Below are 25,654 nucleotides of genomic sequence, written 5' to 3'. Positions count from 1 at the left end.
GGCGGAGCCCCCCCACCCCCCACCCCGATTTCTGCGGCTGAGGAAGATATTTGTTAACTGAGCTTCACCCCATTTTACGACCGTTCCTGACCCGGTTCTTAAGTGAATCACTGCAGCTGTTAAGTTACCCCTGATTCAGGGGATGAAGAAGCATCTTTGTTTGAGGAGACAATCCCTTGTGGCAGGGGGTCCACTTGCATAGATTTCCAAACCTCTCAGTGTTGCCCGAATTGGCCAACCTGTCGCTTTCTCTTGGGCTCTTTTCCCAAACAGCCGAGCAAGCAGTCCTCGATTTACAACGGGTCCTTTAGCGACCGTTCAAAGTTACAACGGCACTGGGGAAAAAGCGACTTAGGACCGTTTTTCCACGCTTACGACCGTGGCGGCCTCCCCAGGGTCACGTGATCAGAATTCAGACGCTTGGCAACTGATTCACACTTATGACCGCTGCCGTGTCCCAAGGTCCTGTGATCCCCTTTTGCAACCTTCTGACCGGCAAAGTTGAGGGGGAAGCCAGATTCACTTAACAATCGAGCTACTAACTTAACTGCGGTGATTGGCTTCGCAAGTGTGGCAAGAGAAGTCGTAAAATGGAGCAAAACCGGCTTCGCCAAAAAAACAAAACAAAACCTTGCTGAGCAGCAGCAATTTTGGGCGCCGTCACAAGTCGAGGACTCCCTGTATTCCTTTTTGTGCACTTACCTGGGGAAAAACCGAGGCCTGTGTCGTCTCGCTCACAACAGGGATGGGGGTTGCGGGAGAGACCACCTCCACCTTCCGCTTCTGGAAGAGACCAACGCAAACAAGGTCTAGGGGGGGGCGCCTGTCTCCTCCTCTTCCTCCTCCTCCTCCCTTCCCCAATTTTCCAGCCTGCAAAAGATGGGGAGACTTGGCCCGGGATTGGTCGGCCTGCCCAAGCCTCTGCAACTACTGTCCAGGTGAAGGAAGCTGGAGATGAGAAGAGGGGTCATAGGAGGCCTCGGATTGGCTGGATCACTCTGCGGCATTAAGATGGGTGGGCTTCCACTCCCAGAATCCCCCAACCAGCATGCTTTAAGATGGGTGGGCTTCCACCCTCAGAATTCCTCAGTCACCATGCTGGCTCAGGAATTCTGGGAATTGAAGTCCACAAGTCACGAAGGGACCATAGTTCCCCCATGCTGGCTCAGGAATTCTGGGAGTTGGAGTCCACGAGTCACAAAAGAGCCAAGGTTGCCTGCCCCTGGGTTAAAGAAATAAGGGGTATAGCAGGCCCACTCAGAAGCCTTACGTTAAACGCTAAACCCCACTGGTCAGAGTGGTGGGGACCGTGATGTTGCTTCAGGGATCTGGCCCTACAGATTATTTTTTTTACTTTTTTTTATTTTAATTCCATTTATATCCCGCCCTTCTCCGAAGACTCAGGGCGGCTTACAAGCTTAGCAATAGCCTTCATTCTATGTATATTCCCGCTTATTAGGTCTTTCACGCCCCCCCCCAAGCGGCATTATTACAAAGTCAGCTGATTGCCCCCAACAGTCTGGGTCCTCATTTTACCTACATTTACATTTGTTTCCCCTTTCGGCAGCTCAAGAGGGACACAGATCGTGTTGCATTCCTGCCAGATTCCCCCGCTAACACCGGGAAGTAAGTTTGGGATAAGGAAGTAGTGACTGGATCCAAGTCATTCAGGGAACTTCGTTGGTTGGGCAGGATTTGAATCCGGGTCTCCAGTCTCTATAGGGCAGCCCCATCTCCATCTAGCCACCCTGACTGGTGGGCTGGGAGGGAAGGGGTCACCAAACCCCTGCTCTGTGGCCTCCCCATCTCTAATGCGACCCCTCTATCGCTTATAGAGATTCAGCTTACTGCTTCTCCTGCCTGAACGTTTTTCGCAAAACAAGCCTGCCAGTCTGTGAGCAATTGGCCCCCGGTGTCACAGAGCATCAACCTCTCTAGTTAAACCAGTTTCAAACTGGGCTAAATACGGAGGGTTCTCAGCACAGAATGGGGAAAAAAAGGACCGTCTTCCACACCTTTTTAAGAGGAGGCTTCCCAAGTCTCAGATCTGAAGCCCGGAGCCTCATCTGAGCCTAGTTTTATAACGATACCACTTAAGACTTATCTACTGCTTCACAGGGCTTTCCAGCCCTGTCTAAGCGGTTTACAGAGTCGGCATATTTGCCCCCCGGCAACCTGGGTCCTCATTTGGCTGACCTGGGAAGGAGGGAAGGCTGAGTCAGCCTCCAGCCCGTCAGGATCGAACGCCTGGCGGCGGGCAGAGTTTAGCCTGCCATCCTGCGTTCTAACCATTGTGCCACCACCAATTGAATCCTTCCATGAATTCTCCAGTTAAATTCTTCCAAGCACAGTTCGTTTGCGGCTTCAAGATCTTACAGCCGTACTCTTTAGCACTTTTCACTTGGGCTTGAAACTTCGTAACGTCAAGCTTAGCCAGGTCTGCTCTCTTTAATAAGCCTTTGTGTTCCTCTGCTCTACGGCGGGATGTTGTCGTCTGCCCTGCCTCGACTCAGGAGGGAAGAGTGTGTGTGTGTGTGTGTGTGGGAGGGGAGGGGCTTGGAAGGAAAGGCCACAACGCTCCTGGGCACCCTTCCCCCTCCCCCTCCCCCCCCCCGGAGGTCTCCCTTGCCAGCCCAGACCTAACTCAACCCCGCCCAGCTGGTGCGGCCTCTCGAGAAACGGGCCGAGCAAACGAGACATCAAAGGAAGAAGCCGTGGCGGCCGAGTGCCAGTTTTTGTACCGTGGAACGATGGTTTGGCTGGACGCAGGAGCTGGAGGAGAGAGGTTGGTCGGGCGAGCCAGGGATGGCCTCCCTCTCTTTAGATAGGTTAAAACGGAGGGTTATCTGCACCGGGATGGGTAGGGTTTTACCGCTGGATGGAGTGGCCGGTTGTAGATCCAAGGTCTTCCTCTGAGTAGAGAGGAAGACGGGCATTACCAACAGGTGGGGGAAAGGATGCGAGTCCTGCTCGGGGCTTGGGGGTGGGGAGATGAAGAGCTGCAGCCCAAGGTCTCGGCGGTGGGGGAAGAAACCCATCAGTTGCTGTCCATTTCCCCATCCTTACATCATCATCATCACAAAAGCTTCCCTAACCTGGGTTTGTTACAGCCTGGGCAAGGGGGATGGAACTTCGGCCCCCGGGATGGCTAAAGGCGATCCGAGGACCCTCCTCCCCCACCCCCAACGTGCCCTTCCCGCGAACACCTCTTCCCCTCCCCCCCGCCCCCTCCCAAAGGCCCGCCTGTCATACCACGTCACGCTCCGGAGAGCTGGGCCGGGATCCCGGCAGCCCGTTCTTAGTGGGAGTCTTGGCTTCCTTCTTCGGAAACTGGATCTTCTTGAGATCCAACCGGTCGTGAGTGACCCATTCGTCCAGCCGCTTGTTAACTGGGAGGTTAAGGAAAGACACGGAGGTTTAGTCCCACTTTAGGAAAAGGAGCACGGGGTTCAAGGAAGGGGGTGGCGGGGGGGGGGGAAAGACCCGGTTTGGACTCTAGGGGTTAAGACACCAGGCTAGAAACCAGGAGACGGTGAGTTCTAGTCCCATGTTAGTATGAAAGCCAGTTGTGTAACTTTGGGCCAATCGCCAGGAGACAGTGAGTTCTAGTTCCTGCCTTAGGCATGAAAGCCGACTGGGTGACTTTGGGCCAATCCCCAGGAGACGGTGAGTTCTAGTCCCACCTCAGGCACAAAAGCCAGCTGGGTGATTTTGAACCAATCCCCAGGAGACTGAGAGTTCTAATCCCGCCTTAGCCACGAAAGCCAGCTGGGTGACTTTGGGCCAGTAAATATATATTAAAAAAAACACCAACCAAGTTCTGCCATAAATAGCAAATCTCCAGCAAGACATTCATAAATGTCTTCTTTTTCCCCTTTCCATTTCTGTGTTTCTCCTAGTAGCTGTCGGGTGGCTATTTTTCAATATTTTATTTTCTAAACAGCACGCACCTAGCCAGGAACAGACCAACGTGCAAAAGCCCAGATTTAACCCCCAGCCTTCCAGATGTGTGGGGCAGTTTGGAGAAGGCTGATCTAGACACTAGGACTTCTGCCTTGATAACAAGCCAAAATCGTCCGCTCCTGGGGTATACAGGTGTTCCTCAACTTATAATTGAGGCTAAAATTTAGGTTGCTAAGTGAGACAGTTAAGCGAATTTTGCCCCGTTTCACGACCTTTCTTGCCACACTTGTTAACCGAGTCACTGCGCTTGTTACCTTAGTAACCCAGTTGTTAAGTGAATCAGAAGGTCGCAAAAGGGGACCACACGACACCACAACCGTCATAAATGTGAGTCAGTTGCCGAGCGTCTGAATTTTGATCATGTGACCATGGGGAGGGGATGCTGCAATGGTGGCAAGTGTGAAAAATGATCGTTAAGTCACTTTTCCCAGTGCCACTGTAACTTTGGTCACTAACTTTTTAAATTTGTTTTAACTTTTGTATTGATTTTCTTTTAAATATCCTGTAAACCGCCCTGAGTCCTTCGGGAAAGGGCGGTATATAAATCTAAATCTAAATCAATAAATAAATTAATAATAAATAAATAAATAAATAAATAAATAAACGAAGCGCTGTAAGTCGAGGGCTTAACAATTATCTTAACTTCAGTTTCATCGTGGTCCAGAGAGGATTCTAACGGCCCTCCGCTCACCCAAACCAGCTCCCACTTCTATAACCTCCATGGGGAGAAGACTGTGACAATATTTTCCTTCCCAGTTATCCAGCGGCTCCGCGTCTGTTTCATTTACTCACAATCAATATAGTGAACGTAGAAAAGCTTTCGGCCATTGATGTCTTTAACACTCAGGATCTCAGCCAGTGCTGTGAAATGGGGAAAAAAAAGGGGGGGAAGCAGATTATTTTAAGAGAAAACCAAGTTCGCATCCCACCAGGCTCAAGGTTGACTCAGCCTTCCATCCTTCCCAGGTAGGTAAAATGAGGACCCAGATTGTTGGGGGCAATAAGCTGACTTTGTAATAATGCAGCTTGGGGTGTGTGTGAAAGCCCTAATAAGCAGGCATATACATAGAATGAAGGCTACTGCTAAGCACATTGATTTGTGCTTTAAAATTGTAAGCCGCCCTGAGTCTTCGGAGAAGGGCGGGATATAAATGGAATTAAAATAAAATAAATAAAAAAGTCTGGCGGGTTTATCTTGATACGCTTTACAAAAACTCCGAAGTACCCCAGAAAACACAAAGTCATAAAAAAAGGGCCAAGTTGGCTGAGGAATTCTGGGAGTTGAAGTCCACAGGTCATCAAAGGGCCAAGTTTGAAGACAACCCCCCCCCCCATTTAAGTGAAGGACAGAGAGGTTGAGTGTGCTCTCACCACTACGCCGCACTACCTTGGCTCTAATCTTGGGGTCCCTCCAGTGAGAGTCTCTCCCCCCCCCCGCCCCTTCAAACCTTTCCTCCAACAACCAAGTCTGAATGGGCTTTGTAGTCTCCATGGACCATTTCACGCGGCCCCGCCCTCCCGCACAGGCCCCGCCCACCACTTCTCAAGCCCCGCCCCTCCCTCCTTAAACCCGCCCCCCCCTTTGACTCACGCCACTCGTCCTCGTTTTCTTGGTTACGGCGCAAGACGGGCAGGTTGCACCCTTCGGTCACTTCCTCCTGCAAAAAAAGGGGGAAATTAGGCGAGGCCCCCCGCAGGACACCCCCCCCCGCCGGCTCCTCTACCCTTCCCTCCGCTCCGCACTCACCACCTCCGCCATCTTAGGCTCTCGCCGTTTGCCGGGGCCTTCTCTTCCGGCATCTGCCGAAACTACTTCCCGAGAGCGGAACCGCTTTTTCCGGTATTCTGTTTACGGCCTACTTCCGGTTTCTGGAGACCCCAACCTGAGGCGGCGCCGCGGCCCAGCCGAGGTAGACTAGCGGGGCGCACCATAGAGAGCGGCAGCCTAGCTCGTCAGGAAGAGGCTGGAAGCGAAGCTGAAGCGGCAAGGCCGCCCCCTCCGCCTCCGCCATTTGCGTAAGGGGCGTGGCGGGAGGTGGGCGGGGCTTTCCCAGCAGGCCGCCGCGTCACGTGGGGCTGGGTGTTTCCTTTGGGTCGGATACTTTGGAGCAGCCGCCGCGGCCTCCGCTTTCCTCTCAGCCCGCCGCCGGCCCAGAGAAGCGGGCGAGAGCCCCGGCCTGCCTTGCCGGGCCTCGGGGAAGCGCCGGCTTTGCGTGGCTGCCGAAGGCCTCTGGGCCCCTCCCTCGCCCGCCATGGGGGAGCCCCTGCCCCAGATGGCGCCTGCGCTGCCTTCCACCACCATGGAGGGTGAGTAGCCCCCCCCGGACCCCCCCACATCCCTTTCCCCCCCTCGGAGTCCCCCCCTTTCTCCCCTTCCCTCGGAGTCCCCCCTCTCTGACCCCCCCACATTAGTCCCCCCTGGAGTCCCCCCATTTCCCTCCCCCCTCTCTGACCCCCCCACATCCCTCCCCCCTGGAGTCCCCCCATTTCCCTCCCCCCTCTCTGACCCCCCCACATCCCTCCCCCCTGGAGTCCCCCCATTTCCCCCTCTCCCTTGGACTCTCCCCTCTGACCCCCCCATCCCTCCCCCCTGGAGTCCCCCCTTCCCTCCCTCGGAGTCCCACCTCTGACCCCCCCATCCCTCCCCCCTCGGAGTCCCCCCATTTCCCCCTCTCCCTTGGACTCCCCCCTCTCTGACCCCCCCATCCCTCCCCCCTGGAGTCCCCCCATTTCCCCCTCTCCTTTGGATTCCCCCCTCTCTGACCCCCCCACATCCCTCCCCCCTGGAGTCCCCCCATTTCCCCCTCTCCTTTGGACTCCCCCCTCTCTGACCCCCCCACATCCCTCCCCCCTGGAGTCCCCCCATTTCCCCCTCTCCTTTGGACTCCCCCCTCTCTGACCCCCCCACATCCCTCCCCCCTGGAGTCCCCCCATTTCCCCCTCTCCTTTGGACTCCCCCCTCTCTGACCCCCCCACATCCCTCCCCCCTGGAGTCCCCCCATTTCCCCCTCTCCCTTGGACTCCCCCCTCTCTGACCCCCCCACATCCCTCCCTTTGGGGCTGTGCCCCTCCCACCCAGGCACCTGTGGCTGAGGTGGAGGGGACCCCCTTTTCCTTTTAGTGCCCCCCCACACACCTTGTTTTCTCCCCTCTCTTGATGGGGAGGGGAAATCAGACACACACACCCCCAAAGAGGGCCTGCCTGTTCTGCAGTCTGGATGAAGCCTTAATTTGTTAGTTCCCCCCCCTCCTTCCCCCCCCTTTTTGTTCTTTACACCAGAGAAAGTGTAGTTGCTGGCCTTTATTTATTTAGAAATTCCACCCCTCCCCCCCAAAATTGCCCCCTTTCACTTTCTCCCGTTATCCTTTTTCTCCCCCATTTATAGACCTCCTTTTTGCTGTCTCCCCTCAGAAAACGAGGGGATTAATGGGCAGGCTCCTTATCATCAACATCACACTCAAACACACACACACACAAACACACACACATGCTCTAGTTAGGACCATAATTGGGGCTAGAATTTCTGCTCCTAAGCAAGGCAATTGTCAAGAGGGGTCCCACTCGATTTTACAGCCCTTTTTTGGGGGGGGTTGTTAAGTGAATCATGGGGTCTTTTGAGTGAGTCTGGCATCCCCCATTGATGTTGCTTGTCAAATCCGGGCTGGGGAGGTCTGCAAATGGCGATCGCACAACCCCTGCCGTTTGTAAACACATGTCGGTTGCTGAGCGTCCAAACTTTGATCAGTAACTCTGAAAAATGCTGCCAGGGTCATAAGGGTGAGGACTGGTTGTTTTTTTTCAGTGTGGTTGTAACTTCAAAGGGTCGCTAAAGGAGCAGTTGTAAATTGAGGACTACTTGAATTCCCTAAAAAATATACTCCCTCTGTCTGAGTAGAAGTAGTTTTGGTTTGGGAGGAAATTGGGGGTTTTCTGGGGGAGGTAAAGAAACACCAGGCAGGGACTCCATGAGACCATCTGGAAGGGTCCCTTGATTCACCCTGACCTTTGCAATCGCTTTTAAAGATGATCTCGCCATCCTAACCTGGGTTCCTTGTGCTTAACGGAGGAGGAGGAGGAGGAGGAGGAGGAGGAGGAGGAGGCCGTGCAGGCGTGTTGGAAAACTGCAAACCCCAGAATTCCTAGGGGGCAGGGAAAAATGGGAACAGCAGCTAGGAACTGTGGGAGTTCTCCATTCCAAACTGGACCTTTTCCTAGAAGGCGGTTTTACAACACACCCTTGTATTTGTTGTCATTTTATCTCGGCCTTTTGTGCCTCTTTGAAAAGCAGCACTTGAAAAATGTTAAGTAACCATATCCTCAAATCAAGCTTGAGTGATTCACACACACAAAACAAAACACACAACACGCACGCCTCCTTGCTTCAACCCATTTAGCGTCTGCCTTAAAAATGCACCATTCTTCCGGAAAAATCACCTGGTGGGTTGCATTTTTGAAAAATTCTGACTTGACCGGTACTTAGCTATTTCCTGGTTTGAATCTCTTGTGTGTGTGTGTGTGCGCGCGTGTGTGTATTTTTTTCACTTTGGGGGAATTTAAATTTTACTTTTGGGACTGTTTGAATTGGCTTGAAGCTGCTGGCTCTTGAGCGGCCAAAGGGTTAATAAAAGTGTGGGGGGGGGAATTTGCATTCCTGATTTTATTTAGGAATTTCATTATTCCATGAGGTTGTGCTCCGATTTTCTATTATTTTTTGAGCAGGGATGTTTACATATCTATCTGCAACGTATATCGATATATTTATATCTAATATAAACACAGGCACGCATGCATTTATGGTATATATATATATGTATAGGGGTGTGTGTATTTTTATATCTATCTAAAATGTTCTTAATGTTCTAATTGTTTTATATTGCTATTTTATGATAGTAGCGCACCAGAATCGCTTGATAGTGAGATGGCTGGCATATAAATTGTTAAATACAAATACTGGCAGACCTCAACTTGCAACAGTTCGTTTAGTGATGGTTCGAAGTTACGGCGACACTTAAAAAAGTGATTTCTTTTCACACAGCCATTGCAGCGTCCCCACAAGTCACATGATCAATATTTGGACCCTTGGCAATTGGTTCGTATATATGACGGGTTGCAGTGTCCTGGGGTGACGTGATCCTCTTTTGCAACCTTCTGACAAGCAAAGTCAATGGGGAAGCAGCCACTTTCGCTTAACGACCGTGTTGCTAACTGAACAAATGCAGCGATTCCCTTAGCGACCGCAGCTGGGAAGGTTGTAAAGTGGTGCAAATTTCACTTAACGAATGCCTTACTTAGCAACAGAAATTTGGGGCTCCGTTGTGACCTTAAGTCAAGGACTATCTGTAAATTATAAGTAAATCATGTATAAATTTATATATAAACAAATTAGGGTATGTGTGTGTGCGCGCTGAATCTTTTGGAGCTTACCTGGATAAAAATATAGTGTATCTTTTTAAAAAAAAAAGATAAGAGGGAGAAGCCAAAAGAGTTTTTTCTGATTTTTTTTCCTTTTTTTTTGCTGGTGGTGGTGACTATGATCAGCTATCTGTCACAGATAGACTGTTGCTGACCTTGGAGGTTCTCTTCCTCCCAAGCCTGTGTGATGTCTGAGGGTTGTGACTTCATACGTGTGTGCAAATGAAGTGTGATTTTGTTATTTTTCTCCTTTTGGGCTACTGCTCTGTAACTTTAGGACCATGCCTAAAGAAGTTGGAACGTGTTTGTTTCGTTAATTCAGAGGCTGCCTGAATTCTTACTGATTTTGGATACCTTAAAATAATTTAAGAAAAACAATGTTAGAACATAATGTCTATATTTATAAAATTACAGTAGCAACATTGTCCCATTTTTCCCCCTATCAGCCAGCATTCATGGTTATGTAATTCATTTTGTACTGTTGACTACACAATTGCCACTAAAATCCATGTAAAACCATAATACTGGCAATAATAATAAATTAACCGTGCTGCTTGACTCTCAACCAATCTGCGCCAAAATTCAACAATATCAAGGAATTGAAACGATAGTGCCTTCCTCAGGAGGAGATTAAAACGGATCGCTTTTGAGTCCAGATTAAGACAGACGTTTTTGCCCAATGCGCATAAATGCTAAACTGGTGACTAATAAAAAAAAATCTTATCAAATCTTTTCATCAATAATAGGGTGAGGCAGGAAATAAATTGGTAACTAAGTAATATCAAAGTTAATGAGCACGCTATAAATATCGGCCTAAAAAGTCCAGCTTTGTGCAAAACCAAGAAGACAGAAGAGCGATGAAACGGAAATATTTTTACACATAGGCTGGGAGGCCTTGGAAGTATACTAGTCCTCAAGTTACAGCCCCAACTGAGGCTAGAATTTCCATTATTAAGCAAGGCGCTCGTCCTGTGAGTTGCGCCCTGCTTTATGATCTTTTTGCCCTGGCGATTAAGCAGGTTGTTAAGTGAGCCACGTTGTTAAATGAATCAGGTTTTCCCCTATTGACTTGACGGGAACAGTCGCAAATGGCAATCCTGTCACCCCGGGGACAGTGTGTCACAAATGCATGTTGGTTGGGAATTCTGATCACGTGACCGTCAGGATGCTTGTGGCGGTCGTGAGTGCGAGGAGCGGGTTGTAAGCCACATCTTTCAGTGCTGCTGTCATTTCCAACAGTCACAAAAGGAACGGTTGTAAATTGAGGACTATATAATAACATTCCTGCAAAAAAGCAACCCCCCCCCTAAAAAAAACCACACCCAATCCTAAATATTCAAAAGAAAGAAATTCAGGCACTGCTGTTTTTTCTTGGTGGAGAATTTTCCCTGCTAACAGGTGCACTTTATTCTCACAACAGCCCAGCAAGGTAGCACAGGCAGGGAGACCAACAAGCCTAAATTTACTAAACGGTTTAGATTAAGAGCGATGAAAATTATACAGGCAGTCCTTGATTTATGGAGGCAACGGAGCCCCAAATCTCTGCTGCTAAATGTGGCACTTGTCAAGTGAGTTTTGACACGTTTTTGCAGCCTTTTTTGTCCCCAAGGTATTTAAGGGAATCACTGCAGTTGTTCAATCCGTGACACCGTTTTTCTATGACTCTGGCTTCGCTTTGCTTGTCAGATGGCCGCCAAAGGGGATCGTGTGACCCCGGCACGCTGCAACCCGTCATAAATCTGAGTCAGTTGCCGAGCGTCAGAATTTTGAACACATGACTGTGGGGACGCTGCAACGGTCATAAGCGTGGAAAATGGTCATAAGTCGTTTTTTATAGTGCCGCCGTAACTTTGAACAGTCACTAAGTGAATTGTTGTAAATCGAGGGCTGCCTGTATTCCAGCCCATCAGGTCTAGCTGTCCAGTTGGAAAAGCTGAACCTGGAGAACATCCAGCTTTGCTGGTGAAATCCTACACTTTTTCACATCCGGAACTCTGGCAGCTGAGTTTATTTTCTAGACCAGACTTAAAATGTAAGGGGTTGTGTGTGTGTGTGTGTGTGTGTGTGTTTCACTGTATGTTGTGTTCTGGGCCCCAGGTTTGTTTTTTTAAGCGTGTCTGGTGAACCAGACTCTGCGGGAAAACCTTGTGGAAAAGAGCCCTTTCAGCTTTGCAGCAGTCATTGACTGGACCCGGTTTCTAGTCCTCAAGAATTTGGCTAGTCGTGCTGTTCTTCCAATCACCACCGCCAAATTTGTACTAATATTTTACAGCCACCTAGCTAGGCTGCCAGTCTGCTACAGTAGCTTGACTGCTCTTTTTGTTGTGACGGGGTGTGTTATCTGGTAGGTGTGACTGCGAAACCATAGGAATGTGGAAGATAGCTCAGCCAGGAGTGCCATTCAGCTCTGCAAAGTTCATTGGCTGGAACCAGTTTCCTAGTCCTCAACGGCTTCACAACCAGGAAAGACAACAATGTCTGCTGAAATTTCAGAACTCAAAAGAGCTACAGGGAAATAAATGGGTGTTGCTGTTTAGGATTAAAATTTAAATTAGGCTTCAAACTAGCAGTGCATGCTGCCGTTTAAACTAGGATTAACATTTAAAGTAGACTTAAAATTTAAAGTGGGCTTAAAACTAGCAGGGCTTGCTGCCATCTAAACTTGGATTAGGACAGGGGGAACTGGGATGGACATGGAACTGGGAGAAAAGCAAATTTGTTGCTCAAAAGTTAAGGTGTCAACACCCCCCAGTTTGTTTTGGAAGTTGGTGACTCCAAGCCAGGTTGGGATGTCAGTTTCCAGGATTCCGAGTACACGGAGAGGAAAAGGGCTATATTCGTCATTCTTCCCCAGTTGCTAAAAAGAGAAAAAGAGAAGTCAACTTGCAAAATGATAAAACGAAGAATGCTGTTGCAGAGATATTTGACCTGTGTTTAACACCGCTTGATAATTTGCCTGGCTTGCTTGCAAAGACACCCGAAGTTCTTCCGGGTTTCCGTTGGCAGAAATTCAGATGGAAAAGACTGAATGAAAATAATATATGTTTTTTTGGGGGGGGATGTTTTTTTGAGGAATCTGGTTTCAGAGCTTGAGAACTGAGCTTGACTTTAATTCTGGAACCTGCTTGCTGACAGAAGCCAACATTTCAATAGGGAATCCAATTCTGGTTGTTTAACACACCCACATATGCTCGGGATGGAGTGAAAAAAAGAAAGAAGCAGAAAATCTTCCCCTACTTCATTGCCAACTTAAGGCCGTCTTCTCGTTCTTCTGAACCGATCCCAGAGCTTTTAAGATGTCTGGACTTCATCTCCCAGAATTCCCCCAGCCAGCCTGCTTTAAATGGACGGACTTCAATTCCCAGAATTCCTCAGCCAACTCTAGATCTTCTGTAGAGTTCGTTCAAAGGAGTAAATAAACATGAGCAAACTTCAGAAGTATAATTGGGGCAGCAAATTGCTGCAGCTCGGTGGGAAAAAAGTTCTTTTAAGACATTGGTCCCTTCACCTCTTCACCCTGCTTGTCAGTCTGTGAAATATTTGGAAGCCACGTTTCTCTCCGACTTCCTCCTTTTCGGCTCGGCGACAACTTCTCTCTTTCTCTTTTCAAAATCCCCTTCTTCGGAGTCTCGGATCTGGTACCGCCTTGTGGTCTGTACATGTAGTCCTTGAGATACGACCCCCCCCCCCAAGGGACCCCACAATTTCCGTTGCTCAGCAAGGCAGCCATTAAGTGAATTTTGCCCTGTTCTATTACCTTTCTGCCACCGTGGTTAAGCAAATCATTGCTTACCGGAAGCTAAATGCAGGCCGGTTTCCAAGCACCCAAATTTTGATCACGTGATTGTGGGATGCTACGATGGTCGTATGTGCAAACAATGGTCGTACGTCACTTTTTTCCAGGGCTGTTGTAGCGTCAGTCACTAAACAAATGGTTGTAAGTCGAGGGTGACCTGAAATGGGGCAGAGGGGATGGCTTTTATGGTCAAAAGCCAAAAAAATCTGATTTTTTTTTCCCCTGCAAACATTCTGACAATACCTAAACCCAGGTTAAGAAATGCAATTGTTGCTAGCTGTGAAAAAAATAATAATGGAGGAATAGTCAGTCTTGGTAAAAGGTATTCCTGCATTCTAGTTGTCAGCCAGATCTTTTCAGCCATGAGGACTAGCATTCTTCTTTATTTCTTTAATTTTCTACCATGAGGACTAGCATCCTTCTTTATTTCTTTAATTTGTTGGCAGAGGACCTGTTTCACCTCAAACTCGTTGCAGTCTGGCTGAGGAATAACCCTCTCTGGAATCATGGAAAGCTCTATATTTAATACAATTCATTGTGGTTTGGGATTTGTAAACCCAATAAGGGTTTACAAATGAAGGGTTCTGTTTTAATTATTGTTTTAAGATAACTATCTTCTGCATTTGGGCAAAATTAGGGTTTAATTTGTTTTCAATATCTGTATTTGTGCATTCTGTTATTTATGTCACTGTTCACCGCCCTGAGTCCTTAGGGAGAAGGGCGGTATACAAATCAAATCAAATCAAATAAATAAATAAATAAATAAATAAATAAATAAATAAAATAATGCTGGCTTAATTCAACCAATGATGGTTTAAATAAAACTGGCAAAACAAAACAGTAAAAAAAATTTTTTCCCTTTTCCTTTCAGATCTTCTTCCTTTGCTTTTTCCAACAAGCTGGAGCCTTCATGGTAAGTTGCACATCCGAACGGTTCTGTTAAAGGGAAAAAAAACCAACAACCTTCCCCATATAACGCCTACGCATTATCCAATCCGTATAAAGACATCTTTAAATGTCAGTCACCACAAGCAATTGACAGGAAATGCTGAATTTTTGGAAGGGTTTTAACGTGGCTTGATGGGATTGTATCCTGTTGGGAAGGGCCAGTTGCTAAAAAGCAAACCTCTGGGAATTTAAACTTGTGCCTAGCTTGATTTTGAGAATAAGGTAGCCTTTTACATCTGTTATGATCGGGGGGGGGGGGGTTGTTTGTGGATGGCATTAGAACAAATGATATAATTCTATTATTTTTAAATAATAATGTTTTCTTGCTTATATTCTTCTTTACGGATTGTTGTTCAGTGGCTGGGTGTGTACCACACGTCGGAAAGGTGAATGACCACCAAGCTAATCTGAACCTCTGCAGGGTGAAGGGTAGCACTGATGGATGGAATCCCTAGCTGGCTGGGGAATTCTGGAGTTAAAATGCAGACATGTTTAAACAGCTGAGGAATTCTGGGAGTTGAAGTCCACCCATCTTAAACCACGCTGGCTAGGGCATTCTGGGAGTTGAAGTCCACCCCTCTTAAAGGAAGCCAGCAGAGGAATTCCGGGAGCTGAAGTCCACCCTTCTTAAAAGCATGCTGGCTAGGGGATTCTGGGAGTTGAAGCCCACCCCTCTTAAAAGCATGCTGGCTGGGGGATTCTGGGAGCTGAAGTCCACCCCTCTTAAAAGCATGCTGGTTGGGGGATTCTGGGAGTTGAAGCCCACCCCTCTTAAAAGCATGCTGGCTGGGGGATTCTGGGAGCTGAAGTCCACCCCTCTTAAAGCAAGCCGGCAGGGGAATTCTGGGAGCTGAAGTCCACCCCTCTTAAAAGCATGCTGGCTGGGGGATTCTGGGAGCTGAAGTCCACCCCTCTTAAAAGCATGCTGGCTGGGGGATTCTGGGAGCTGAAGTCCACCCCTTTTAAAGCAAGCTGGCAGAAGAATTCTGGGAGCTGAAGTCCACCCCTCTTAAAGCAAGCCGGCAGGGGAATTCTGGGAGCTGAAGTCCACCCCTCTTAAAAGCATGCTGGCTGGGGGATTCTGGGAGCTGAAGTCCACCCACCTTAAGAGTCGACCAGGTGGCAAAACACCGATTTACAGTAGCCCCCGTCCCCTGGACGGCGCAAGGAACCCAATTAAATCCTCTTTCCGATGTGACTTAAGCCAAGCTCTGCTTGCAAAGTTCCCGCGATGGAGAAGCCACGGCTTCTTTCACTGGGGGGGGGGGGAATCTCCCTGCCGGGAAATGGTTTGTGCCTCTCTCATTCATGTCCATCGGTTGTAGATCCAGCCAGTTTTGGGGATTTCCCTTTGTCGAGATTGCTTTTGAGTGTTTCTCTCTCTCTTTTTATTTTCTCGGCCCGGTGACTCAATACTTCCTTTTCTCTTCTTTTTTTGTGTGTGCTTCCAAACAATGCAAAGAGAACGAGAGCTTTGTCTTCGCGGCGGCCTAGGGCAGCCGGACCAGGCCTTGAGCTGGTGATTTAGTGGCAGGTTATTCAAGAAAGAGAGCACCCCCCCCCCCAAAAAAAATTCCAATATTGCTCAAAGTTGGGATTTTAGGAAATCCCCCGTTGTCACGCAGGAGGCCAGGCCTGGCCTGCGAAGAAAATTGTGCCATTGTGTACTATCTGGAGAAGGACACTGGAGGAGGAGGAGGAGGAGGAGGAGGAGGAGGAGGAGGCGGCCTCTTGCAAACCGAAGGCGTGTTTTGTGTTGTTGTTGTTTTGGTTTTTAAAATCTCTTAGGGGGAAGTTCGTTCTTTCGGTTTCTTTTGCTTTCTCCTTAAATTTTCTCCCCTCCCGCCAAGTCTTTCTTTATCTGCCTCCTCCTGATTTGATTTGATTCGTGACTGAATAGAGACAGCTCTGCTGGGCCGCCACCTCAAAATGCGGTACGAGTTGTCCTGGACTGAACAGCCACAATCGGAAGCAGCGTATCTGTTGCTAAGGAAGGTGGTTGGGTGAATTTGTACCCGATTCTACCACCTTTTTTTTTTTTTTTTTGCCAAGGGTTGTTAAGCAAATCATGCAGTGCGCCAGGCTGGGAATACAATATTAATCCTTCCTTCCTTCCTTCCTTCCTTTTCATATTCTTCCTTCATCCTCCCTCCCTCCCTTTTGGTATCCTTCCTTCCTTCCTTCCTTCCCATTCTTTTTTCCCTCCCATTGTCTTGCCCCTTCCTTCCTTCCTCCCTTCCTTCCCATTCTTTCCTCCCTCCCATTCTCACTCTCTTTCCTTCCTCACTCCCTCCCTTCTTTCCCTCCATCCCATTCTTTTTTCCCTCCCATTGTCTTGCTCCTTCCTTCCTTCCTTCCTTCCTATTCTTTGCTTTCTTCTCTTTCCTTCCCTTCTTTTTCCTTCTTTTTTCTTGCTTCTCTCTCTTTCCCCTTTCCTTCGTTCCCTCCTTCTCTCTCCCTTTTCCCCTGCTTTCTCAATTCTTTTTTTTTCTTTCCTTCTCTCTCTTCTCCCTCTTTCCTTTTACCTTTCTTTCTCCCCCCCCTTCCCTTTCTCCCTCCTCCTCCTCCTCTCCCGTGCTCTCTTTCCTTCTCTTTTTCCCCCTTTCCCTTCTTCTTTCCCTTCCCTCCCTCCCTCCCTCCCAAGAACCCGCTCCCAGCAGCGCCCCCATGGTGGAGATCATCGAGCAGCCCAAACAGCGCGGCATGCGCTTCCGTTACCAGTGCGAGGGCCGCTTGGCCGGCTCCATCCCGGGGGAACGGAGCACGGACACCACCAAGACGCACCCCACCATCAAGGTCAGCCTTCCCTCCTCCTCCTCCTCCTCTTCCTCACCTGCCCAGAAAGGCACCCATTTCCCAGAAGACTTTGCATCGGATGGCTTTTCAAAACCCGGTCCCCTCTGACGCCATCCAGGCCAAGTGAAAAGTTACTGGGGACGGGGTTGGTGGGGGAAACTCTCTGGGCATCCTTCCTCCCCCCCCCCAGCTGGGCGGGAAGGTTTCATCCGGACGTGCTCACTCTGTTGGCCAGCCATTTTGCGAATGCGCCCCCCGTGAAACCCAACCTCCCCTTCCTCGGGGAGGAGGTGCCTCCCCCCCCGACCCGCTTGCCTGGCCCGTGTCCAACTCTTTCCTTCTTTTGCCCCCCCCTCCCCCAGATTCACAACTACCAGGGGCCGGGGAAGGTCCGCATCTCCTTGGTGACGAAGGAAGCCCCCCATCGGCCTCATCCCCACGACCTGGTGGGCAAGGATTGCAAAGAAGGCTACTACGAGGCCGAGTTGTCTCCGGAGCGCTCGATTCACAGGTGCGTCTCCGGGGGCTCGGCGCCTTTTTCAGTGAATACCTGGGCAAGGAGCGGGAAGTGGGAGGTGGAAATCGGGAGGGCATCACCTCTTGGTCTCTTTTCCTTCCCGAGTGGCGCGCTCACGCCTGCCTTTGTTCCCCAGCTTCCAGAACCTGGGAATCCAGTGCGTGCGGAAGCGGGATCTGGAAAAGGCCGTGGCCAAGCGGATCGACACTGGGAACAACCCGTTCAGCGGTAAGGAAGGCTGAGCTGTGTGTGTGTGTGTGTGTGTGTGAGAGAGAGAGAGAGAGAGTGATTGCGTTAACAATGTAGAAAACTAGCAATCTTGGGTTCAGAGTAATATTTTGCATAATTTTCTCTTCCCGGTGCTGCTGTCTGGCAGTTGTAACTTCGAACAGTCACAGAGTGAAGTGTTGTGGGTCGAGGATTACCTGTACATAATCTCAGATTTCTTTCTTAGCTGTATTTAATCCCCCCTAATAACCACCCTGTAAAGTAGGGCTGGGAGGAGGAGACAGCTTCCCCCCACCCCCATCTTTCGGTGGGCTCCGTGGTTCAGCGGGGACTCGACCCCGAGTCTCCCCAATTCAAGAGTCGGCGGCTTAAAATCCTTCAGTGGCCTTCTAAATCTCCTGAGGGTCTCCTTTCCTTCTTCTCTCCTCTTTCCCCCCCCCAGTGCCGATGGAGGAGCTGAAAGGAGATTACGACTTGAATGCGGTCCGACTCTGTTTCCAGGTCTGGATTCGAGATACGGGCACGGGGCACTCGATTCAGCTGCCCCTGGTGGTCTCCCAACCAATCTACGACAACCGTGAGCGATGGCCAAAAGCGGGGGGGAGGGGGGGACACGGGGGGGGGTGGCGTGGCGTGGCGTGGCGTGGCGTCGCTCGTTTTAGGAGAAGTCATTAAGTGTGAGGTCCAAGCCCAGCTCACTTTTATCCATTGCCGTCGCCGCTTCGAACGGCCGCTGAATCGAGGGTTGTAAGCCGAGGACTTTTCTGCAGGTGCGCCCAACACAGCCGAGCTGAAAATTTGCCGCGTGAACCGCAATTCGGGGACCTGCCTGGGGGGAGACGAAATCTTCCTTCTCTGTGACAAAGTGCAGAAAGGTAAGGGCTTGTTCCCAACACCCCTGGGAAATTATTATTTTTTTTAAAAAAAAAGTCCTACTATGGAAATTCTCCGTCATCCGGGCCATGGTTGTCCCAAGGGCGCTTAATTTTTTATTCCAGGAGGCAACTGGACTTCCTTTGTTTTTCCTTGAGGAAAACTTCGCTTCTCGCGGAAGAAGTTTCTTTCAGTTCGAAGGGTGGGAGGGTTTATATTCCTCGCGGTCCTCTGGTCCTTTAGTGCTCTTTCTGAGAGTTATTTGAGGCCGCGTGGAGGTTTATCTCTGCCCTCGGGGTCACCTGAGTAGGGCAAATGGGTGTGGAACAGCCCTTTCAGCAGTTCCAAGGAGCTTTCATTTCTTTTAATTTTTTTTTAAATTTTTTTTAATTTTAATCCCATTTATATCCCGCCCTTCTCCGAAGACTCAGGGCGGCTTACAATTTAAGCACAAACCAATGTGCTTAGCAATAGCCTTCATTCTATGTATATGCCTGCTTATTAGGGCTTTCACCCCCCCAAGCGGCATTATTACAAAGTCAGCTTAATTGCCCCCAACAATCTGGGTCCTCATTTTACCTACCTCGGAAGGATGGAAGGCTGAGTCAACCTTGAGCCTGGTGGGACTCGAACCTGCACTAATTTTATTTTATTTTATTTTAATTCCATTTATATCCCGCCCTTCTCCGAAGACTCAGGGCGGCTTACAAGCTTAGCAGTAGCCTTCATTCTATGTATATGCCTGCTTATTAGGGCTTTCACACACACCCCCCCAAGTGGCATTATTACAAAGTCAGCTTAATTGCCCCCAACAATCTGGGTCCTCATTTGACCTACCTCGGAAGGATGGAAGGCTGAGTCAACCTTGAGCCTGGTGGGACGCGAACCTGCACTAATTGCAGGCAGCTGGTGTTACTTAAGGAGGCATCAGCCCACTGCTCCACCAAAGCTCAAGGTTCTTGCCCATCTCCTGCGCGTTTTATTTTCCGGCGCCCGGCAATGTTTTCTTGAAAGCATTTGGTCAGTTCAGGGAAAGGACCGGCCTCCCTCGGCTGCTTCTCCATGCCTCTGCTTTTTCCCCCCCCCCTCTTCCAGAGGACATCGAAGTCCGCTTTTTCAAGGATTCCTGGGAAGCCAAAGGCTCCTTCTCGCAGGCCGACGTCCACCGGCAGGTGGCCATTGTCTTCAAGACGCCGCCTTACGCGGAGCAGGCCATCCGTGAACCCGTCACGGTCCAGATGCAGCTGCACCGTCCGTCAGACAAGGAAGTCAGTGGCTCCATGGAGTTCCGTTACCTCCCGGACGAAGGTATCCGCTCGTTCAAGTGTCGACTTGCTTTTGGGAAGATCAGGGGAAAATCTCTCTAGTCTGTTGCCAGCAAGGTGTGTGTGTGTGGTGGTGGGGGGAATATTACAGCTGTGTCACAGGAGGAGTGCGCAAACTGGGCACAAATCCATTCAGAGGTGTATATATATGATAGGTTGCTGACCCTTTGAGTGTCCACTGAGCGCCGGATAATCAAGGGAAATCTTTTCTATCCATAGAAAATAAGTTGGTTTAGTAGTTATGGCACGAGGCTGGAAACCAGAGGCTGTGAATTCTAGTTCCACCTTAGGCATGAAAGTCAGTTCTGTCCCTTTGGGCCAATCACCAGGAGATGGTGAGTTCTAGCCCCGCCTTCGGCATGAAAGCCATCTGGGTGATTTTGGGCCAATCACCAGGAGACGGTGAGTTCTAGTTCTGCCTTAGGCATGAAAGCCAGCTGGGTGACTTTGGGCCAATCACTAGGAGACAGTGAGTTCTAGTCCCATCTTTGACATGAAAGCCAGCTGGGTGACTTTGGCCCAATCACCAGGAGACGGTGAGTTCTAGTCCTGCTTTAGGCATGAAAGACAGCTGGGTAACTCTGGCCCAATCCCCAGGAGACGGTGAGTTCTAGTCCTGCCTTAGGCATGAAAGTTAGCTGGTGACCTTGGGCCAGTCAGTCGTGAGTCTGACCCATCTCACAGGGTGGTGGTTGTTGGGAGAAAAAGAGGAAGGAATATTAGGTGCTTTAAGTCAGTTATAAAAATAATAAAAGGCATAATAAAAAATAAAACCCTATCTATCTAAACCCCTTCCTCCCTTTGGCAGGCGATTTCCATCGCATTGAGGAGAAGCGCAAAAGGACGCTGGGCACATTCAAGAACTTCGTACAGAAAACACCTTTTGCAGGTAAAAAGCTGGCAGCGTTTAAAGAAACTCAATGGAGGGGTCAGCCCCATTTGAAAGGGCTAACTTGGAGAGTGAGGAGAGCCCCTTTGATTTGGTTGGGGCTAGGCAGGTGAGGAGGACATCCTTGAGAGGGTTTGGACTACAATGCCCATCAGCTCAGGCCTGGTCTAGTATGTCAGGCAAATAAAGTCACGGATGGGACTTTGGTGAGATGTGAGGACCTCATGGATTTCAGGAGTAACATGATCAAAAAAGGCCGTTATCCTCTTAAAATAAAGGTTTAGAACAGGGGTGTCCAGCCTTGGCAACTGGAAGGCTTGTGGACTTGCAGCTCCCAGAATTCCCCAGCCAGCTGAGCGATTTAGGCCAATCGCCAGGGGATGCTGGTGCTGGCTGGGGGAATTCTGGGAACTGGAGTCCTGAAGTCTGAACAATTGCCAAAGTTGGACACCCCGGTTTAGAAACAAGAGCTAAAAGGAAGGAAAACGGAGGCCGTGAAGAATTCCGGATCTTGGCCCTTTCAGCCCACCTCAAAGGCACAGCGTTGTTTTTCTTCCAAAACCACCAAAATGGCTCTTTGAAATTCCAGGTTTATTTTTAAAGGTGAGCCTTTCCGAAGGTTAACCTTCATGGTTACCCTGTTGTTTTCCTTCCTCAACAGTAGGAGCCACAGAAGCACAATCTCCGCGCCGCATCGCCGTTCCAAAACACGGAGCAGGCCGGCCTAATGCCAATGGTGAGTGCTTCCTCCTTCCCAAATATTTTCGGACGCCGCCCAGAGAGGTCCGGAAGGATGTTGGAAGACTTTGTAAACCCGCATTTTGGTGGAATGATGCCAACGATCCAGGAGAATGTTTGTAGCTAAGAGGGTTGAACTCTGGGGGGGGGCCTTGGTGCTCTCCGAGCTGGGTTGTTTTCTTGCACACGTTTCGGGACCCAACTAGGGAACCACATTAGCGCAAGAAGGAGCAAAGCCCACTCCCTTTTAGCAGGGAGAACAATTGATCGGTGGAACTCCTTGCCTCCAGAGGTTGTGGGTGCTCCATCGCTGGAGGTCTTTTAAGAAGAGATTGGACAGCCGTTTGTCTGGAACGGTCTAAGCCCGGTCTCCTGCTTGAGCAGGGGGTTGGACTAGAAGACCTCCAAGGGTCCCTTCCACCTCTCGTTATTCTGTAAGGATCTCCTGCTTGAGCAGGGGGTTGGACTAGAAGACCTCCAAGGGTCCCTTCCACCTCTCGTTACTCTGTAAGGGTCTCCAGCTTGAGCGGGGGGTTGGACTAGATGACCTCCAAGGGTCCCTTCCACCTCTCGTTACTCTGTAAGGGTCTCCTGCTTGAGCGGGGGGTTGGACTAGAAGACCTCCAAGGGTCCCTTCCACCTCTCGTTACTCTGTAAGGGTCTCCAGCTTGAGCGGGGGGTTGGACTAGATGACCTCCAAGGGTCCCTTCCACCTCTCGTTACTCTGTAAGGGTCTCCAGCTTGAGCAGGGGGTTGGACTAGAAGACCTCCAAGGGTCCCTTCCACCTCTCGTTACTCTGTAAGGGTCTCCAGCTTGAGCGGGGGGTTGGACTAGATGACCTCCAAGGGTCCCTTCCACCTCTCGTTACTCTGTAAGGGTCTCCTGCTTGAGCGGGGGGTTGGACTAGAAGACCTCCAAGGGTCCCTTCCACCTCTCGTTACTCTGTAAGGGTCTCCAGCTTGAGCAGGGGGTTGGACTAGAAGACCTCCAAGGGTCCCTTCCACCTCTCGTTACTCTGTAAGGGTCTCCTGCTTGAGCGGGGGGTTGGACTAGAAGACCTCCAAGGGTCCCTTCCAATATTAGTCTGTATTCTCTTTCTTTCCCTCCCTTCCCCCCCCCGCTCTCTTTCTCCCCCCCCCCCCCTTGGTTCCAGTTCTCTTTTCTTGCTGGGGAAGGAAAGACCCAAACCGGCCTCGTTTCCGAGAGGGCTTATTCCTCTGCTTTAGGCCCAGTGAGCCGATTTCAGCCGTCGCTCGTGTAGGATCCGAAACCCTGACCCCCCTCCCAGTCTCCCAATTTTGAAGAAGGCCCCCGTAGCTTCTTTGCCCGCGGCCCAGTTTCCTTAGTAAGCCATACTGCTAAGCTTGTAAGCCGCCCTGAGTCTTCGGAGAAGGGCGGGATATAAATGGAATTAAAATAAATAAAAATAAATAAATGCTCTGCTTCTCCCTCCCTCCCTCCAGCCATGCCAGGCTATCTAGGAGCGTCAAGCCAGCCGCCCCTGCGCCCGATTCAGAAGCCCCAAGTCACGGCCCAGCCTCCGGCCGGCTTCTTTGTGGGCTCCAGCCACTCCACCCCGCCGCCTCCGGTGGCCGCCGCCTCCGGCTTCAGCACCGTCAACATGGAGGACCTGTCGTGCCTGGGGGTTTCCCCGCAGGTGCCGCCCTCCTCCATGGACACGGAAAGCAGCATTGCCGACGCCTTCCTGCACCTCCACTTTGAAGGCGGGGATCCCCTGGGGGGCCTTTTGGACGACGCCCAATACAGCAGCCTGGATAGCATCAACACCGCCGAGTTCCGGCAGATGCTCAACGAAGGCGCCGGCCCCGTGCCGCTGCCGGGGGACAGCCAGGGGACCCTGCTAACCTACCCGGAATCCATCACTCGCTTGGTCAGCCAGCGGAGGGCGGGAGGGGAGCCCGGCGGCGGGGGGGACGGCGGGGGGCCCGCCGGTTCGACCAACAACAGCTTCCTCAACGGCCTCTTGGGGACCTTTCCCGCCGAGGACAGCTTTTCGTCCATGGTTGATCTGGATTTGAACTCGCTTCTCAACTCGTAAGAATTCCAGGGGTTGGGCCCGCTGGTCCGGCCAATTGGAGACTCGCAAGTGCACTCTTTAGCCTACGGGGGGGGGGAAGGGCGGCTTTCCGGCTGTTTTGGGGGACGTGGCGGGAAGGGTCAGCCTTCAAAGGGGGTGGGTGGGCTTGACCTCTGCAAATTGGACAACATGTTCTATGCCCCGCCCCACCCAAGCCCCCATATGCCTCCTCTTTGGGGAGCTGACAGTATGAACGTAGGAGGGGAACGCGACGTGCCTTTGAGCGTTTTTCTGCCTTCTGATTTGGCAGACGCTCTTCTGAGTTTCCTATCAAAATGCAGCTCTGGATATATATATTATATTTTATATATATATATATATATATATATATATATATATATATATATATATATATATATATATATATATATATATATATATATATATATATATATATATATATATATATATATATATCATATATATTATACATACATACATACATACATACATACATACATACATACATACATACATACATACATATATATATATATATATATATATATATATATATATATATATATATATATATATATAGGCTCAAACTTCCCAGAGTTTCAAGACATTTTTTTAAAATACTGCAGGTTTAAAAAACAAATTAGGATCCCACTTTTGTTGTCCCCTGGCTTGCCACTTTTCCTACTCACCCAAGTTGGCCCCCCTTTTTTAAAAAAGAAAAAAAAATCTTGCAGAATTCCCTTGCCTTTAACGAGGCAGCCATCACCATGCAGGTAGTCCTCGGTTTACAAAAACCCGTTTTTTCAACCGAAGTAACAACGGCACTGGAAAAAAAGTAACTTACAGCTATTTTTCACATTATGACCGCCGCGGCATCCCTAAGGTCAGGCGATCCAAGAGTCAGATACGTGGCATCCGACTCACGAGTTACGGCGGCCGCAGCGTCTCCCGGGGCCACCTGCTCCCCCTTTTGCGACCTTCTGACTAAGCCGATGGGGAAGCCAAGGTCACTTAACAATCGTGTTATTAACAGCTGGAGTGATTCCTTGAGCAGCTGTGGCAAGAAAATGGGACAAAACTCACTCAAACAAACGTTTCACTTAACAACAGACCTTTGGGGCTCAATTGTGGTCAGAAGTGGAGGACTACCTGCATAGGACCGACGCCGTGCCGGTTACGTTTTTGGCAAGGCACGGAAACTTGGATCGGGGGGGGGGGTGCCTTTTGTACACAAGACTCCGTTTTGTGCCTTAAAAACGTGCTCGCCGTTTTCCTGACGGGCCAGACTAAATGCTGGAAGCTTCCCCCCAAAGCGGGATGCGATGTTTTCGAACAAAGGCACAAGAATCCAGAAATGGTTCTTGTCGGGCTTTGCAACTGCGTGTTGGGAGGGGTCAGGCCTGTGTGATTGCGTGTTCTTTTGAAGATCAGCCGCAAGGCTACTCGACCAGACAATGAAGGAGGAGGACACAAAAGGAAGCCAAGTCTTTTATGTCTCTCGGCTGGCCGAGGTGCGGGCACCCTAAGGAAAATTAAAGGGACTTCATTCATGTAATTAATGCACTGACTTTGATTTAACAGGAATCTGGATTTGCAGGGCCTCGACTAACCGTGCTTGGCTGGGTTAACGCAACACCCGAAGCCTCAAAAAATAATCTGACGTCTTGTGTGAATGCAGCCGGCAAGCCCAAAAAGGGATAAGCGGCTTATTTTTCTGCCTGCTTTTTTTTTTCTGCTTTCTGGCTTCAGCAAAAACCCAGTTAAAGAGTTGCAAAGTTAGTCTGTTTAGGCCAGATGGAGAGGAGCAACATATACCTCCCCTTTCGACGTGGATTCCGACGGGATCCCGCACACCAATCCTGCAGGGTGCAAAGAAGGGAGCTGCGTCGCAACCCTGCTGCCTTTATTTCTTTTTTTTTTGTACTACGCAACTTTTATTTTTTTAAAAAGCGGGAGTGGATGTTTAAAACCGTAGTTAACCTGCTGTTGTTTTTTTTAATGTATTTCTTTGCTGCTGCTTTTTTTTTTTTTTTGGTAATGTAAATTGACCGTACTTATTTTTTTCTTCTCCTCACTGTAGCAGGTTCTAATAAACTAAAGCCTCAGCA

General features: G+C 49.7%; 2 protein-coding genes across 7 annotated transcripts in view; one reads left to right on the top strand and one right to left on the bottom strand.

The window, feature by feature from the left end:
- KAT5 (lysine acetyltransferase 5) overlaps nucleotides 1-5,848 on the bottom strand; it is an 11,006-nt gene extending 5,158 nt beyond the window's left edge. For 2 of the 4 annotated variants that reach the window (XM_081340998.1, XM_081340999.1), the window contains exons 1-6: nucleotides 5,711-5,848; nucleotides 5,555-5,621; nucleotides 4,756-4,824; nucleotides 3,253-3,389; nucleotides 2,742-2,912; nucleotides 703-783 (exon numbers count right to left, since the gene is read on the bottom strand). In XM_081340998.1, coding sequence (XP_081197124.1) covers nucleotides 703-783; nucleotides 2,742-2,912; nucleotides 3,253-3,389; nucleotides 4,756-4,824; nucleotides 5,555-5,621; nucleotides 5,711-5,722 — 537 coding nt within the window. In that variant the 5' untranslated portion in view covers nucleotides 5,723-5,848. The remainder of the gene's footprint in view (nucleotides 1-702; nucleotides 784-2,741; nucleotides 2,913-3,252; nucleotides 3,390-4,755; nucleotides 4,825-5,554; nucleotides 5,622-5,710) is intronic. The other 2 variants (XM_081341000.1, XM_081341001.1) reach the window with 1 other exon arrangement.
- RELA (RELA proto-oncogene, NF-kB subunit) lies at nucleotides 1,590-25,654 on the top strand. 3 transcript variants are annotated; one of them, XM_081340997.1, is made up of 11 exons: nucleotides 1,590-1,626; nucleotides 14,044-14,085; nucleotides 16,765-16,916; nucleotides 17,279-17,427; nucleotides 17,570-17,661; nucleotides 18,104-18,238; nucleotides 18,432-18,536; nucleotides 19,630-19,842; nucleotides 20,668-20,748; nucleotides 21,410-21,484; nucleotides 22,951-25,654. In XM_081340997.1, exons 3-11 carry the CDS (start codon nucleotides 16,788-16,790, stop codon nucleotides 23,544-23,546), a joined length of 1,575 nt encoding a protein of 524 aa, XP_081197123.1. In that variant the 5' UTR covers nucleotides 1,590-1,626; nucleotides 14,044-14,085; nucleotides 16,765-16,787; the 3' UTR covers nucleotides 23,547-25,654. The 3 variants fall into 3 exon arrangements, with proteins under 3 accessions (XP_081197123.1, XP_081197122.1, XP_081197121.1); XM_081340996.1 differs by lacking the exon at nucleotides 1,590-1,626 and adding an exon at nucleotides 6,043-6,270 and having other exon boundaries at nucleotides 21,413-21,484; XM_081340995.1 differs by lacking the exon at nucleotides 1,590-1,626 and adding an exon at nucleotides 6,046-6,270.

The sequence above is a fragment of the Vipera berus genome (assembly GCF_964194415.1).
Source record: "Vipera berus genome assembly, chromosome: 16".
Lineage (NCBI taxonomy): Eukaryota > Metazoa > Chordata > Lepidosauria > Squamata > Viperidae > Vipera > Vipera berus.
The sequence above is the reverse complement of the archived record's forward strand: the minus strand, read 5'-3'. Positions and strand labels throughout refer to the sequence as shown.

What these genes read in the sequence shown, in the direction of transcription:
- RELA (XM_081340995.1), top strand. Translation starts at nt 6,216, where the DNA reads ATGGGGGAGCCCCTGCCCCAGATGGCGCCTGCGCTGCCTTCCACCACC. An exon ending in AACAAGCTGGAGCCTTCATG is followed by an intron (nt 14,086 to 16,764) that starts GTAAGTTGCACA and finishes CTCCCTCCCAAG; the next exon opens with AACCCGCTCCCAGCAGCGCC. An exon ending in CTGTGACAAAGTGCAGAAAG is followed by an intron (nt 18,537 to 19,629) that starts GTAAGGGCTTGT and finishes CCCCTCTTCCAG; the next exon opens with AGGACATCGAAGTCCGCTTT.